General features: G+C 38.3%; 1 protein-coding gene across 1 annotated transcript in view; it reads right to left on the bottom strand.

Annotated features, from left to right (window-relative positions):
• Positions 1-16652, bottom strand: part of pde1ca (phosphodiesterase 1C, calmodulin-dependent a) — a 30728-nt gene extending 14076 nt beyond the window's left edge. The window contains exons 1-5 of the mRNA XM_028434529.1: positions 16528-16652; positions 8176-8226; positions 2509-2668; positions 1428-1541; positions 210-392 (exon numbers count right to left, since the gene is read on the bottom strand). Of these exons, the coding sequence (XP_028290330.1) occupies positions 210-392; positions 1428-1541; positions 2509-2668; positions 8176-8226; positions 16528-16612 (593 nt within the window). The 5' untranslated portion in view covers positions 16613-16652. The remainder of the gene's footprint in view (positions 1-209; positions 393-1427; positions 1542-2508; positions 2669-8175; positions 8227-16527) is intronic.
• Between the last annotated feature and the right edge of the window lie 1292 nt (positions 16653-17944).

The following is a 17944-nucleotide window of genomic DNA, read 5'->3' as shown; positions in this document are numbered from 1 at the left end:
TTACCACCAAAACAAGTCAAATCAATGGACGTGAGCTTTAAAAGCAGTTCAGAGAATGTTAAATTTAAGTCACAGAATCATCTCATCAAGTTTAAATGGTTAATAAAAGATCAAATATCACACGCTACTGAGTTTTGTATCTCGTTCTCTTTCTCAGGGACTAACTTCTCAATTAGAAATTCATCACAGTATTGGTACATTTTTTAGACCTTTCCACAAAGATGCCAGCCTGCACCACATGAACAATGCTACGAAAGCGCAGCTTGTCTTCGCCGCGGCGTAGCATGAAGCCTCCTTGACGAGTAAAAGTGGAGGCCAGCCAATCACGGACCTCCATTGGCACAGAGTCAGACCGGATCCCACTCAGTTCATCCTCTGGATTCACCAGCTGTCTGTGAAAAGACTCACAATACGGACATTTGTTATCTGCTATCTGATCATCCACTGTCTGCATTGGGTTCACTGTACATAGCAAGCAGGTGTTCTTACAATATACTTAGCCCAAGTTTGTAATTTTGCTTTATAATAAGTACAATCCAATAATGTACTTGATTATTACTGCAGTACAGCAACAGAAAAAGTTTTTGCAAATAATTCAGTGAATTTACATCTAAGGATTTTTCTCAGGATGTCACACTTGAGGGCAGTTGTTGTGTGGATCTAATAATCTATTGAATTTCTCGGGATTGATTGATATTTTCTTAAGCTTAGACAAAAAACACAATCACCAAAACAAGAAGGCAGATACTTTAGGAGATCAGATGTCTGTTAACTGGTGTCCGAAGCACAATTTACTCCATCTTTCGGCCAGTGCCAGCCAACACAGCATCAAGCTAACTTTGTTGGGTAAATGGTAAATGGACTTGATTTATACTGTGCTTTTCTAACAACTGAAGTAGTCCCAAAGCGCTTCACAATATCAGTTAATTCACCCAATCACGCGCACATTCATACACCAATGGGACAGAGCTGCCATGCAAGGTGCTAAACGACCAGTGACGCTTCGACACATAGGCCGGTATAGTCCTGGGATCAAACTCCCAAGCTCTTGATTGGAAGATGACCCCTCTACCACCATGGTCGCCCATGGTCACTTTACTTTAGTTGATAAACTGTTTAGGGAAGATACATTGTGCAGTCCAAAATGTGCTTACTTGGTGTAAGACTGTAAGTAAACATGGTATGGTTAATTATTGTAAGTTTACATCACCACTTACTGTAGCAAGCAGTGGATTTCATGGCCTGATTACGCACCAGTAAGCTACCTTGGTGCTGAAGCTGTTGTGTACTGTTTGTCAGAGAAGCATGGCTTTCTAGGGCTTTTTTTTTTCACAATGCATTTTCAATGTTGCCATAAAATCACTTTATTTAGTGAGTTAATTTACAGTATCATCACATACAGACCACCTTAGCGGAATGTGTCCCACCTCATTTCTTCCATGTGTAGAGATTCAAAGACTGAGGCGGCATATTCCAAGTTCTTCTTTAATTCCACTACAGAGGCCTCTCCCCTTTCGAGCTGTTTAATGAGACACCTCAACCTGCAGCACAGAACATAACATTACTATTATTCAAGCCTGAATGTCTTTCTCTCAACAAAAATATCCTCATTTTGTAAGAAAACTCAGAAGCCGATTTTAATACAAACATATATTTTTTTAAATATTTAGAAATGTTTTCAGGTAAAGTATTCATCATGAACACCTTTTATTCCACACTTTCACCAGACATTAAAGAGTAACTAAACCCTAAAAGTGCTTTTTTTCTCCTGGAAAATAAAGTATTCGGGTATGAAGTAGGGTTGTCATAACATTTTAGTTAAAGCATTAAAATGTGGAATATTTTGTTGTTCAAATGTAAAAGTGACTGTGTTCTATGGGTTGAAACCCAGCTATTAACAATCAATCTTTGCCATTGGCTGAGAATGGTGGTATCACAATGTTGGCCTCACCCCATCCTATAAAAACTAGCATCTGTGGACTCAGTGGCTAGGTTGGATTGAGAGAGTTGTAGATAGTGAGGTATAATGAGCATTAAGTAAGTAGTTAGCAAAGAACATATTTGATGGCATGAACTGGGTGTACCCTGACTGTTCCATGAGTTCTGCCCACAATCAAGGCATTTATTGTGGCATATCAGCAAAAATCTAGGGTTTAAGTTAATTTTTTAAAGAGCTACACAGATGACAGAAAAATGTGATGTCCTCTGATCATTTTTGATAAACACAATGACAAATACATTTTACAAAAGCCAAATTTAATGAATTGTTTTGGTCGTAATGAGAAGACAATTGCTGTCACTGAAAAGACTTCACGACCTTAGAGGTGAGTCCTCAGCAGTACTACAGATAATTGAGAAATATCATGAATTATTTTCTTTGATTTATCTTTCATTATCCTCTTTTGCATCAATAGTTGTTTTTATTTATTTATTTATTTATTTTGACTACTTCAACTGTAAAATCACAGTTTAGAGAATTGCCATTAAGATTTGACGTGCACATTTGACCTGAGAGCAGTTTTCTTCATAGCCTCAGCTGCATCTGGATTTGGCATCTTATCAGCCAGAATCTCCTCAGCAGTGCGGGGGTCATTCAGAAATCTTCTGTGGTCAGTAATGCCAACTCCTGCTGTCTCCGTGGTGCACAATGCAGTCTGGGATTTTGAGCCTGCAGAGTTTTGAATGAAACGTTCCATTACATTTACACAGTATATGTTATGTAGTCAGTTCCATCATAGACCCAGAGGTATATATATCATTTTTCCATTTAGTTCTCTCTGAGTTTGATTTGATTTCTTTGTTTTAATCATGTAAATGGCGTAAAGTGATGCCGCAGGCTAAGGCTGAACGATTACCCTTACTCTCATCGATATTGAGGTTTTCACTACTGCGATAACGTAACCTCAGACGCTGAGGTTTTTCTTCCGTCTTCAACATTTGAGTGATATTTAACGTCACCAATCAGAATCGCCAAGAACCGCCTTCCTGGGCTGCTGGCCAATCAGAGATGGTTACAGGACACACGCTTGTATGCGCTGCAGCGAGTTATGCTGCGTTCACACCGAATGCTCCAGAGACTCAATGCCTTATTAATCTGATGTAGGATGATGCCCGTGAAGGTCCTCCTGTGCCTTATTTTAAAATCCATATTGACCATGTCGTGTGTTTGATATTTAATGAACAGATTGTTCCAAATCCTTTCCGGTCTGTGTTGAAGGAATAATGCCCCCAATGTTTCTCAGCTGTAGGCTTTATACATATTGTGTTTACCAAAAACTTATACCAGATATTGGTTGGAATGTCTTGGATATATTTTTTCCATTTAATCAAGGCACAGGAGGAAGTCCAAAGTCTCATCCTGCATCAGTCTACCTTCTCCACATCTTCTTCTTGGGTTGGTATTCTTGCCTCTATTTTTAAACACATTTCTTCCACACATGATTTTCCACAATTAAAATGTTCAGCATTCAATTTGGATTCAACATCCCTCACACTCACTGATCCCTTGTGGTCCAGGATGTCTCCCATTCTGCACAGGCCAGCCGCTAAGAATGAACCGCTCCTGAGGGGCGTACCCCAACATTCTGGAGGATGGGTAGCTCCTCTACAATCGCTCTTGCTGCTACTCTGGTTTTTAAACATGGCCTGACCCTGTACCATGCCTGCAGGACCTCCCTGTGGAAACCATCTACATTTTTTGAATCTGCTCCGTGTTTAGGACCTGACACAGCACAACTTACAGTGCAGGCCCATTGAATCAAGCACGAAATAGTCCTTCCAGATTAGATCATTTTGTGTCTCCAGGAATTTCTAAATAATTTTCAAGTTAAGAGCTAGATTCTTAAAAATTTGATTCAACAAAGTTAGGCCACCTCTCTCATGGGCTCTTCTGCAGCCTCATAGACAAAACTGCTTTTTAGTACTCCTCAGCCTCAGAGTTCCTTGGCAGATGTCTGAGCATCAGCAAACCCAGACTGTCTGTACAAAGACAGAGAGGTTTTTGCACTTTCAATGGTCGGGCAATTTGAATCCATTGATTCCGAGTGACATAATTGGGATTTTAGGTACTTTGTCGTCAATAACTGCATTGATTTATGGACGGGACATGAGAGGGGGGAGGGACGTCTGAGCTGCACGCACACAGAGCCGTTTAGAGAGAGAGTTGCAACAACGGAAGTTCGAAATAGAATAACAGTTCAAATAGTTCCCGGAAGTTATTGGCGGGCAATGGCAGCGGCTGTGCTTAAAGCAAAGAGCAACACATGCACATTTCTCTGCGAACACGCCATTATTATTTTTGAGTTTTTCCTTGCCAAAGAAGGGTCTAAGGCAGGGGTCTTCAACGTTTTCCAGGCCAAGGACCCCCAAACTGATGGCGAGATGGAGCGGGGACCCCCTACTTATATATATTGTATAAAATTGTGTTTTATATTAAACTGGTCCTATAGTGCCATGTATAAATGTACTATTGTGCATACAATACTAAGATATTCAAATAACACACATATTCTTGTTTTTAGTTTAAACATGTGCAAGGGACAGTGAGTAGGGTGGCCATGCCCCTGCCATTCATAAACATAACATAACATAATAAACTGATACCTGCCAAGATCAACAATGTCTGTCAAATTGCATGTAACAACATTTTGCATAAAAGCTGTTCAAATGGACATTTTTGTTCAACATAAATGTGGAAACGAAAATTATTGATGCTTGTTAGTGCCACCGGCATGCATAAACATACCTGTTATCTTGCTTACAATACTGAACTATTAACATAATTGACAGATTCATGTTTTAATTTTAAACATACATGTAGTATGGGCAGTGAATCCTCAAACCAGCTATGGATGGCATACATTAGTCACTAATGTATGATGGGACAGGTGAATGAACCAGTGCCCAGCTTGAAAGAGCTCCTGTGTGTCGCTGAACGTGTGCATTGCTGACTGAAAGACATCTTCTGCCTCCTTTTATCTGTTCACTACAGTGTGTTGGATTCATGTTAATGTGTATTTAAAGACATTTCAATTTATTGAAAAAATTGCGGGGGGGAATATAAAAAAATGTCAATTTTTTTTTTTTTTTTTTTTTAAATGTCTAATTAACCAAAACTTTCGCGACCCCCCTGCAGTACCTCCGCGGACCCCCTGTTGAAGACCTCTGGTCTAAGGACAGGGGATGACATTATCCACAGTGGCGGCTGCTCAATAGAGGGCGCTAGGCCGCCGCCCCACCACTTACCACGTTTGTTTGAGTGAGACATAAAAAATAATAAAAGTAAATGAATTAAAAATACTATGAAACAAATGTATATCTGTATTTAGATAATCAGAATACATATTATATAGATAATAATGATGACGTGTGAAGTTGTTTCGTTCATCTGTGTATGATTGGTGACATATTTCCTCCTTGGGGCGCACTAATCTTTACCGTCCACTCTTGTTCAAAGTTGTGCATTCACAGTAATGCCTCCTCAAAACGAGTCAATGGAGTGTATCTGGGGCGTAGTTTACCTGCGTCCAGACACTCTCTGCGGCTGTGCAGAATTGAATGCAGCCAGAAAATTTACACAACACCCTCCTCCTGCCATGGGAGGGGCTGACGTCACAGTGGTCCGTCATAGAGTGGCTTTGACAGGTGAAGCCGTGGGACGTTAAGGAGAAAGAGAAATTAAATAATTCTGCTTTCCCTGCATACCTGCTGACTCAGCATGGATAAAGACAGGTCGGACCTTTTTAAAGCACTTTCAGAGAAGGCAAAGAAACACGAACAAACTAGGAATAAACTACATTTGATGATTTCAAATCTTGAATATGTTCATATTTTGTAAACTAGGTTCTAAATGATATTTTTTCACATCTTAAATACATCTTAAATTATGAATATTCATTCACCACTTCATTTTTCACCCACATTTTATTTATTTACTTATTGACTAAAACTGGAGGAAAAAAAGGTAAAATCTGAAAAACAAAATTAAAAAACAAAACAAATTAAATTTAAAAACCTGACACACACTCACTCTATTGTATATACCAAAATTGAAAATTAACAAATGAAAGCACTAAAAATATGGGGTTTTATAACGTTTATTTCTTTAGTTCAAAAAGATGATAATACTAAACTTTACCAGCAATTCACAAAACGACACTAATAAAAACACAAAATAAGAGAAAAATATACTGAATAATAAAATGAACAGACAACAAACAGCAAAATCAGCAAAATGACACCAAAAACACACACTAAGAGATTAAAATACTTACTATTACCAGCAACACAAAATGACAACAAAACATTCAAATTGACATAAGAAGTAGACTGAGATGGAATAATTTAAATAATACCAACCACACATAAAAACAAAATACACAAAATGAAACCACAAACACACACATTGACACAGAAAACCCACAAAATGATGATACTGATTAGAACATTATCTGAAAAAACAAGGATCATTCTCCTGGTCCCACATCAGGAGGGAGATGACCATAAATGATAAAAACTATAGAAATAAATCTATTCATAAGGCAGTATATACTGTTTCTTTTCACTGATTTACAAAATGAGATTCTTTAAAATGTGTGTTATCACTCATTAATTCCATCATTATGATTTATAGTTGTTTTTTCATAGTATTCTGAGCAAAATGTGGTAGTTGGACATAAGGGGGTACATGGATTCAGAAATGAGAGAAAAGGGGGTACTTGAGCCAAAAAAGTTTGAGAACCACTGGTATAAACTACTACTATATACTATATTTGTTCTTACTTGTTTATGGGTTCAATGACAATAAATGTGGTTAGTTTGAAAGCAGTTCTGTAGGTGCGATTGTTCTAACTTATTTGTTCAAAGCTACACAAAACCTGTTTTTGGTGCATATCTATTTTGGAGTTGTAGCCCCCCCTGAAAAAAAATGCACCAGCTGCCACTGATTATCCATTTGCTTAAGTCCAGTGAACACTGGTACACACTTTATCAATTAATCATGCGCATAGAATTAACCTAGGGAAATTGCACACGCTATTTTACTTTGCACCCGCAAATATACCCTTTTATAACACTACAGAGTACAGAGTATGTACACCTCTTTGTACATCCAACCTTCAAACACATACTCATTTACCCATAATTGCTAACTCTACTTAAGGCCCCACTATATGAATACATACTGTACTTTCAACGGGCACTGTACTAGTAAAAGGAAATTGACCAAAGGTGCTTTGGTAAAGTAAAGGTACTTTTTGATGGGTAATAAAAGCTAAAACTAAAGTAAGTTAGTCAGAAAATGTGTATATGTCTATTAATGCCTATAAAAGTTTTGGTTTTTGGTAGTTTTTTGCCAACCGTGAATAAAGACTGCTGCATACTAAAAATAAAATGATGTATCATACCACAAGATATTGCAGTATTAAAACAATACAAGATGTATTGTCGAGGGTATGAGTGTGGTATCACAAGTTCTTTCCATCCCATCCCGTCTCCTTATCCAAAGCTGCCTTTATCTCATGGACTTTTTTCTGTCCAAAGTGTGCGACCCAGTTGGTACAGTAGTTATCATGGTAGCTTCATGTAGTGAAGTGTCTCTTTGTTGTTGCCACACTCACAAACCCAAATGAGAAAAATCAATGCTGTCAATAATCTGCTGTTACAACAATTATTGTCTAGTTACTCTGACCTCAATATAGATGAAGTGTTTTAACACGTTTGTAATGGAATGCATGGAAACATCCATTAATAGGACTGGATCTATTGCTTAAACAATAAGTACTCACTCACCCACTTAGTGCTCTTATATCATATGACTTGCTATTATTAATATATTTTTTCCATTCTACTTTTAGCACATCATTTCAAAAACCCTGGTAAAACAAAAAAAAAAACAAAACTGATGTGTGCCTTTTTAATTAGCACACATCAGTAGTCGAGATTTAGCACCGTCTTCTCAACTATCATCAACACTGGGTTCCCTGGGGTTGTTGTTTTCAGTCCTTTCCTTTTCAGTGTTGAAACGTGACTGCGAATAGAACTGACAAAACAGCTTCATAGTAACTATAATAATCAAACACTATTCCTAATGAATTGATGCTTTGACTGTTCTTGCTAGATTTGAATTGTGGTTGTTTCATGTTCTGTACTCTTTCTTGCCTTAATGGATTTACTCACGTGCCAAATGCACCCGTGGATGTTGGGTGTTTCCTCTTACATCATTGGCCACTGTGAAAATATCACAAAATCAACATGTTATGATTTGTAAGACCGTTTGAATTCATTAAACGGGTAATATTTTTTGTCAGAAACCCATCTTTAACTAATAAAAGTTGGCATGACTAAAAAGGTCAAACAAATTTAAAGTCATTCATGTTTCTGTGAAACACTTTGTCAACAATCTCCAGTTAACTGGACTGAACATAAAAATACAAAAATACCACATATTTGGTTCAGTTACAACCACTGTTTCATTTAGCTAGCCAGATGAGTCAGTAAATAGAATAAAATACATTTTACAACAGTAATTATTGGAAAAAAATACAAAAGACAATTGTCAAGGAAATTGGAGTATGAGGGTCCTTCCTCATAATGGCCACCAGAGGGAGACTGCGAGGAGGTCAGTGAAGAACATGAAAAATTGATTTATTTTAAATCACTGCTTATACCATAAGTGGCTTTGGGTTAACCAAAAGGGCACCTTACTGCTCTTTGTAATTCTGAGAGCTTACTTTCAGTTTTCCTCAGTCTTTTGGTCAGTCACTGTTCAGTCTTTCTTCAGTTTGAATGTTCTGCATCAAGGGACTTCTTCCCAATAACCAGATATTTATCAATCAAACTGCTGTCTAGCCTGAACTCCTTTGAAAAGACAGTAACCTTGCGACTCTGAACATGCCTAGATCGAGGAACTTGCCCCGGCACAGGAGATGACAAAGCTACCCTTTACAACTGTGCGTAAAGAATATATTTTGGGAAGAAGCGGATGACTAGAGGGTAAAGTACACGCACAGCAAGCGTCTTGTGAAAGTTGGCTCTACTAATTAAAATCCTCTCATCAACCTTTCTAAAACTATAGTGAAACTTTAACTTTCCCATTTTTGTACAATCTCTTGTAATTCTAACACCTATCATTACACCAATTTTAACACCTTATGTCATGTTCCATATCTCAAACAGTACATTGTAAATTTACTGTACAACTTATATATGGATTGTGCTATTAACGTATTTCTTTGTTGTTGGGATAACTACCTTCCTATGAGTTTGACATGTCCAATAAAAAGGGACAATTTAACCCTTTATCCAGCTAGATAGAGTCAGCCTTTGATAAATTAACAAGAGTACTGTACAATGGCCATGCCTGTCCACCCCTAGGTGAACGAGAATCTTATGCTGATAATCTTTTGGCTGGTAATGTCGAACTGAACCATGGGCTTCAATCTTTTACTGGACTAGCCTCATGTCTAGCTGGGTATCCACCTCTGCTAGCTGGACCAATGTTTGTGTGTTTGAACAGGAGCAGCAAAAATGTGGAAGAATAGAAATGCTGCCCTGCTAAGCTCAAAGACAGACGCTCCTTCATCAGCGATAATGACTCCCTGAGCTCAGCACCCTGACAACTGACAACACATATTGGCAACGTCATATTCAATTTCTATCTCTTCTGGTTTCCATGGCAGGTACATGCTATTGCTTTAAAATAAAATCATGTTTTAATGAGCACTACAGGAAGGTTTAACAGCACGGCCTCAGTACTTATACCACCATCATTGTCCTAGGACTATCTTGAAAAATGTCAATGTGACCTTCCTGATCAAATACAGGTTGAATTAAACAATTAAATAGAAATAGTATAGTACTCTGCACCGATTTCAAAGTGGTCCTAGAAATGAGTTGTGGTCTAGCAGATTTGTTGGAAAACTGATAGTGTTAGGATGAAAAGGGGCAGATGGAAAGACTTGCCTTGTGAACAAAGTACATTGATAATATGTACTTAGTACTTTGAGAAACTGAAGAAGAAGGAGTGAGTGAGAAAATAACACGTGAGGAGAGCATGAATTAAGATGTAGAAAGGGGGTGGAAGCATGTAAATGTTACAATGACAGGAGGGTTTCTGACTAGACTGTTTCAATCTCACTCAGTCCTGGAAAGTGAGATGATGCCTGAGGGGTGGAAAAAGATGTCCAAAGCTATAGTAACTAGACAGAAATCGAATCAATCAGTGAGAACCGGGTTGCCCAGTATACATCGATCGCACAGTTCAAATGGTAAATGCAACCCTTTGTAACAATTTAGCCTTTCACAACACTGTAAGGTGCTGCTATCTGTTTATTTGCCACCTCAAACACAGAAACGTCCTCCAGCCCAGAGCGGACCCAACATGGGTTGGTACATTAGATCAAACATCCTCCATGTGTGGAGAAGCCAGTTCAGTTTTTCAAAATATGGCCAGAGCTTGGTGCCCGCTGCCAGGCACAGTGATTACGGATCGGTAGGCACACTTAGGCGTACAACCCTGTCTGGTTCCTTGCTCCGCTAATGTGGTTGCTGTGGTGGGCATCCAGCCCGTTGTGTTCGGGCAGTTTAATCTCTGTTGTGTCTGTGGTTGAGGCACACAAACCTTTGTCGTCCATATGAACAACAGATTATCAGATGAGTGCCCTCTGGCCAAGAGAAGAGACTGAGACTCTTTGTCTTGAGGACACAATTCCTTGGACAACAGGTACTCATATCAGAGACTTATTATACATTCACACATGTTTAAGGATCTTACTGACCAGTAATCAGATATCCTCCAACTTTCTTGGGACAGATATTTTGTCTGTCAATGGTCGTTCAGGTATTCTTACAATACAGACCATGCATTACAAAAGAATTACAGATGTTTGCCAGACATATTGTATTACATCAATGTTGGCCATTGTATTTGTTGACAGTCATGTTTAAAGGTACATTCATCTTTGTCCTTTCTGTGACCTCCTTCAGAAGTTGACTTGATTAACAAAGAGTTTCCCTCATGGAAGTCCCCCTTTGGCTCTCCTCAGGGCTCACAGCTGAAAGTCATAAATTAAGTTACTCCTCTGAGCATTTAGATATCAACTCTTTCTTTTCAATCTTACTCAGTATTTAGGTATCACTGTTTCAGTTATTGAGTTTTTTCACTATATTAACAATGTATTAATAATAGTAATCGTGTAAATATTTAAGTTAAATTATTTACAAGTCATCCCCTCACCTCCGAGTAAATTGCAAAGAGCCATTGGTGGTAGAAGTAAATCGAGAGTCGAAAAAGTGTCGACATCTCTGAGTTAGAATATGAAGCTGTGAAAAAGAGTAGTGGAGGCTCGGTTCAGGGAAGAGTTCCAGATCAGTGTGCAGCAATTTGTCTTTGTGAAAGAAAGACCAATACAGAGAATGAAGTAAAGAGAAGTTTGGGAGGAGCTGTACTGTGTCATTATAGGGTGCCAAAAGAGCAGGTTTAGCACTGCATGAGGAAGTCAGGAGTGACTGAGAGGTATGTTAGAGAAGACCCCCGCCAGCTCAGTGTGTCCACCCTGCAGGGATGGCTCTTTGGCCTTCTCCAGCCCACAGGCTTGTTTGTAAATAATGAAACTTAAAAGTTAAGGTAAATTTGATTAAAAGGTTTGCAAAACCAACAATTCTAATGTTTTAATATTTAAAAGATAACAACCAAATTGGTTAAACCACCAAAACCTTTTTAAAGTCTCATTTCAGAGCTATTATGTCATAATGGTTTTTTTCTTAGTGCACCAGTACACCTTACTCCTGGTCTAATGCTGCATTCAATTGCACTCGGAACTCGGATAAATCTGACAGAACAAATCGGTAAAGTGCAATAAAACGGCCCTTGAGATCGAAACCCCGACTTGGGAACTCAGGCAGGATCCAAGCTCCCCGAGTCTGTCGGAATTACGTTTTAGAAAAATGGCGGCGCCCACTGTTAGATGTAAACAGTCACTTTCACCTCAACTTTTACTTTTTATGTGCATTTTAATTTGGCATGTGTGTTACTAAAATTGCAGAATAACTCTGTAGTGGTATTTCCATCCCCACTTTGTTCATTTGAACACCACTCTGCATATGTAATGATACCCGTATAGTTCAAGGCACTCTGAGTCTATGGTTTTATAAAGCATGCAGGAGTCACCCCGCTGGTGCATTCAAGTCTTACTTAAAGTGTAGGATGTTTCTCTCCCTCTCTCTTAACCAAGGAAGTAATATACTGTATGTCCCCAACAAGCATTTTTGCTCCTTGAAAAATATAAAAACACATGGCCAGCCATGTTTTCCGATCTTACTGAATAAAACGCATTTACCTCTGAGGTCGGAACTAACGACCCGGATCTTTCCGGATTCCGAGTGCAATCGAACGCAACATTAAACAAAGGTCACCAACACGAGGGCACAAGGTAGCCCACTATTACCACTTGAGGTGTCCTCAGGCCTGATCTGTCACCAATTACATCTGTCTAAAACTTATTTGCCAGGATCATACAAAGATAAATCAGTGTAACCTTAGTAAGGTTTATTGTTGCTGCATTTGCACCATTGTTACATCTTCACTGAAATATTGTGACAAATGTGTTCAAGTATCACAGATGGCTGGTTTACTTTGGCCAAGCATTTGCAATCCAGATCAGCTGTACTAGCTGGTGATCAACTCAGTAATTCAAACCAGGGTTTTCCAAACTTGATCAGTTCACGTTTAAATAAAAGCAGTGATGTTTGCAGCATCTGACCAATCACAAACGTGGAGAAACCATACAGAACAGCCGACGTCATCATTGAGAAACAGACAATTATTCTTGAAAAAATTGTGAAGAATTAAAATCCATAATCCAGACCAAAACTAACACTGTTGCCACAGCAAAAGTCAGAGAGGAAAGCTAGCAGGAAATTGTTGACTCTGTTAATGCATACATTTGTGAAGTTATATTTCATTTTCTTTATTCAATGGACAACATAAATGGACAGGACTCTAATCAGTCTGATTCACTTTAATACGACACAGAAGATTTTAAAGGGATATTCTGCAGTCAGTTTACAGCTCAGTAAGCCTACATAATAAGGTGGACATTAGTTGAATTTCACATAGCCTATATTATATTACCTACTATCCCATAAAAGCCCACTTTGACTAAATGTATGGGCAGGTGGCCAGGGAAAACTACAAATAAAATACAATGTTTGGTTCTCAGCATCACCAGTAACATGCATACACTGTAAGTACCTATGAATGTACTAGTGTTGTGTTCAAGACCACACTATGCAAGACGAAAACTTGCCCAAGACCAGAATGCACCGAGAGCAAGACAAGACCAAGATTTTTGGGAGCTGAGACCGAGTCAAGACAAACACCATAAACTTTTTTTTTTTTTTTAATTTAAAAAACATATATAAATAAATAAATTTATAACAAGGTTCGACAGTTAAATAACATTCTCTCTTTAATTTTAGTTTCTTTTAAATACATTTGACGGACAAAAAAGGTGCCTGCAAAAAAATTTACTAAAATATTAAAACTACTACTACTGATAAATTCACAATTATTCTACATATTTGAAAACAAGATTTTTATGTTAGGTGAATGTACAGCAAGTGTTTAAAAGTGTTTCTGCCACGAAATAACATGGCTGGTCAACTACACACCGCAGAGTGTTTCCTCTTTGCTAGGGTTGGACATCGTTCGGATTTTAACGATTCTGATTCCGATTCTCAATTTTCATTCCTGTTCTAAACAATTCTCGATTCCGATTCTTTGAGTTGTGCAGGTCAACAGGTCACAGATTTCACAAGATAATATTTTAGTTTGAAAAAGCCTTTACACAGGCCATTTTTATTAATTCACTTAGTTGATATAGTTTAATTTGGTTGCTGTAATGTAACTAGGATATTCAATTACAAAGGTCCCCAACTGTAACTGTAAAAGTGAACCTTGCTGAAATAAAACTACAAACAAGTTGGCAGCAGTCTAAAAAACAAAGAGCTACAGGTAGATGTGAAACTAAATAAAACAAACTCAAACCCTGGAACAGTCATGTGACAAATCAATCAATAGTTCTTAATGAGAAAGTTCATTATTATTCTGAATACAGTGGAAACAGAAACTATAAAAAATAGTTATATTGTGAAGCTATTTATATTGTAGGGAACACATTATATACAAATATGTAATTTAATTCTAAAGCCACAAAAAACACCACTTTAAAAAGAAACTACACTAATATAAGACCACTTTACAGTTATTTGGGTCATTCTGCGCTTGCGCGACTTGCGGCGATGACGCGCTGGTGACGACATAATCCAAGATGGCGGTGGCCCGAACTACAGCCGACACTATTTAATAAGAGCCTTAAAAGACATGGACATAATGAAAAGAGTGGATGGACAGAGGCATAAACATGTAAACTTTCACACGGACACACACGGACTTAGTAAACACACACGGACCTCGATAAACGGAACAGACTTCACTGGATGGCAGGCACTAGGACCCGGAGGCGGAGTAAATGCTTCCCCGTACTGCATGTACAGGCTGTAATATCACCAGTTTATCATTTTACCAGTTGTTAGAGCTACTATCTTTACCAGGGAGATAATATTTATTCATGGTGATTGTTTTCTGGAGTTTTACTGGGATTTTAACTGGTGATCAGTTTCTATCTCTCTTCCGCTCTGCGGTCTAAACTGACACCGTAGCCAGACACACACACACATACACACACACACACACACACACACACACACACACACACACACACACACACACACACACACTGCAGTCATGTTCTGAATGCAACTTATACAAACCCCGCGTAAACAAACAATGCAAGCCACGGAAACAAACTAGTGCGGGCATTTAGGAATCGAAAAAAATAATTGAAATGCAAACATCTTTGTAACGGTTCTGGAACCGCATGTACGGAACTCAGTGCCCAACCCTAGTCTTTGCTGTGCTTTTACAAATGTATTCTTTGTGATTCATGAAACCAAGTTTCACAACCAACAAGTTAGTAAACATGTTTAGCTCCCGTCTCTCTCTGCTGCGTGTGAGTGTGTGTGTGTGTCACACACGTCACTCAGTCACATTAAGGAAGGTTGCGGTCATTATATGGGGTGGATTAAAGAATGAATAAATAATTGTTTTATCTTATTCTTCTGCTTGTCATCATCACATCATAAAAAAGTTTAAAAATAGCAGGAATTAATGCTGGTCTTGAACAGTCTTGAGGGAAAATCCCGAATCCAAGACAAGACCGAGTGAAAATGCTTCCGAGTCTGAGACGAGACCAAGACCTTTAAAATTCGGTCTCGAGACCAAGACCGGTCTCAACTACTACAACACTAGAATGTACTCTGAAAGCTTTTTTAAATTAAGTTCACATTCAGAATGTTTATTGTAAATTCTCTTGAGACGTGTACCATTTCAGTGCAAGAACATAAAATTTATGCAAAAACATATTTTTGCTAAACTTCTTATAACATTTTACATCCCATCCCACATTGGATTATAAGACACTATAAGCATATTTACAAGAAAAGTTGAAATCGTAATGCTTTCTATAGTTCTTGCTAGATTGATAAATCTACTTGCGGCAAAAAAAACCTCAATGCAATGCACACAGTCTGCAGCATTAGGGTGAGTTCCCATTTGCAATGTGTTACATTTGCAACATATGACTCCATTAGTTGAAAAATGTTGTGCATTCCATCAGATGAAAATCTATACCTTTCATATAGGATGTCATTGGATAAATAGAAAGGATTGCATCTATCCGTAAAAATGATTTCTGTCTTGTCACCTGTCAGATCTGTGCACCGACATGTACAGGTAACTGATTGGTTAGCAGGTGGTGCTTTTATACTTGCTGATCTGTTATCCAGAACATAATCTGCTCCAGAGCAGGTTAACCATTCAGTAAAAGCTACCATGGTGATTTACTACAAGAAAAAGTTACAGTAAGACCCTGGCTTGATTTTGAAGTTACATCAATATGAGAAAATCCAGCTTCGTGGTACAGGCATCAGTAGTCCCAAATCACCCTGTACTGGGTAAAGTGGGTATGGAAGATAAATGAACCCTCTGTGTGGTTTACACAGAATGATTTAAAATGAACTCTCAGAGGTCAGAGGAGAATGACTATGCTGGTTTCAGATAAAATAAGTAAAAGAGGAATTCATAGAACCAGTATAATCAACAGAAGAGCATCTCTGACATCACATCCAACCTTGATGTGATGCCACTGCAGCAGTAGAAGGCTACATTGGGTGCCACTGCTCTAACTGAGGTTCCTATACAGGCTCATCAAAGGTTGACCTTCAGAATTAAAGAATCATGATATTGATCAATAGCATTGGGTTCACTGGTACCTGACCTCCATCCTATGTATTCAAGTAATTTGGGAAACACTTGAATACACCCCAAAACCGCTTTAAGATGCTCAAGATTATTTAGAGAACTATTCAACCAGCAGGGGCATAAGAGAGTGATGGAACATTTTCTCTTACCAATAGTGAAGCTGATGCCATCAATGCTGAAAGTAGCACTCCGACACTTTTTAAATCCCTGATTTTTAGTTGTAGGTTTTGCCATTGTGGCTAAGCAGTGTTCAGTAGCTCTTCCTGTCTGTGAGGAAAAGGGAAGCAAAGCAAAGCAGTTTCCAAGCAGAGGCACTCTCCCCTGAGTGTCTGTTACCCTGGCAGTGCTCTCAACAGCTCCTCCTTCATGCTCCTCAAGGCCAATGTCATCATGCTGCTGCTTTCACAGCACATGCAGCAAACCAGCCTTATTTCATGCTGTGGTCTCATACTGTATTGTTTCCATGTCATTATGCAGCATATGGACAGAATCGGGATGAAACGCAGTCACCGAGAGGAAACTTTTTTTCTGGGGACCACTTATTGATGCACCACCCTTCCCACTGTCATCCTGGCCACTTCAAACACCACCCGAAACACCGTCTAAACTGCCAAAAAACTACGCAAATCATCACTGACTCCTAAATACAGAGCCGACCAGTGCCTGCTTAACTTTACTGTGTCTGTGAAGCTCCGTCCGCTACTCATCAAGCACAGCGGCGCTCGGTGAAAACAGCAGCAGCTTTAATCAGTTTTACCTGCTCAGAGCGTTTAAACATCTCATCAGAGCTACAGAAGATCTGTGGTAAAAGTTATTCTGTTGTTGTGGACGAGATCATCGATACTAGGGATTGTAGAGTCTGAAACATCGTAGATTATTGAAAACTTCTAATACTGAAATATAACTGCTGCATCCTTACGTCCATTTATTATTTTTTTTAATGATTACGGTCTAGAATGATGTCATCAGGATTATTTAAATTAGGTTAATTTAAATTAAGTTGATCAAAACTTAATCAATAAACCTGATCAGATTCAGTAAACCATTGATCCCTAAGGGGGAATTGAGTGACATTAATACTGTTCTCATACATCTTTATATGGCATGAATAATAAAATCCATGTCAGTACAACTTAAATCTACCTTATTTTATACTTTATTTTTTACATACATTTTTGTTTAATTATAGTTTTTTTTTTATCATTATTAGGATTTATTTTTGTTTCCTCACAGGAGTTAAAAATTAATATATTCTAATTGAAATGTAAATCTAACATATTCCACTAAAAATCAATTACCACTTCTATTTAATTGTCTGACTGTAATGCTCACATACTAAAGGTTGAACTATTCATCACGATTTTACAACCGCACAAGATCTGTCGTTGATGGTATGACGAGTATCTCAAGGGTGGAGCAGACATAGTCAATACCCAAAGGTCTCAAAAAAAAAAAAAGTAGACACGTCAACAAAAGAACATGTTTATTCCTGAAATCTGGCCTGCATAGACTGTTTTAGTTGGATGTTTTTAAAAATCTTGTTATACACAAATAGGACGGTGGTGT

Source organism: Gouania willdenowi, chromosome 20, assembly GCF_900634775.1.
Source record: "Gouania willdenowi chromosome 20, fGouWil2.1, whole genome shotgun sequence".
In the NCBI taxonomy this organism is placed as follows: domain Eukaryota; kingdom Metazoa; phylum Chordata; class Actinopteri; order Blenniiformes; family Gobiesocidae; genus Gouania; species Gouania willdenowi.
This window is presented reverse-complemented; position numbering and strand designations above follow the sequence as displayed.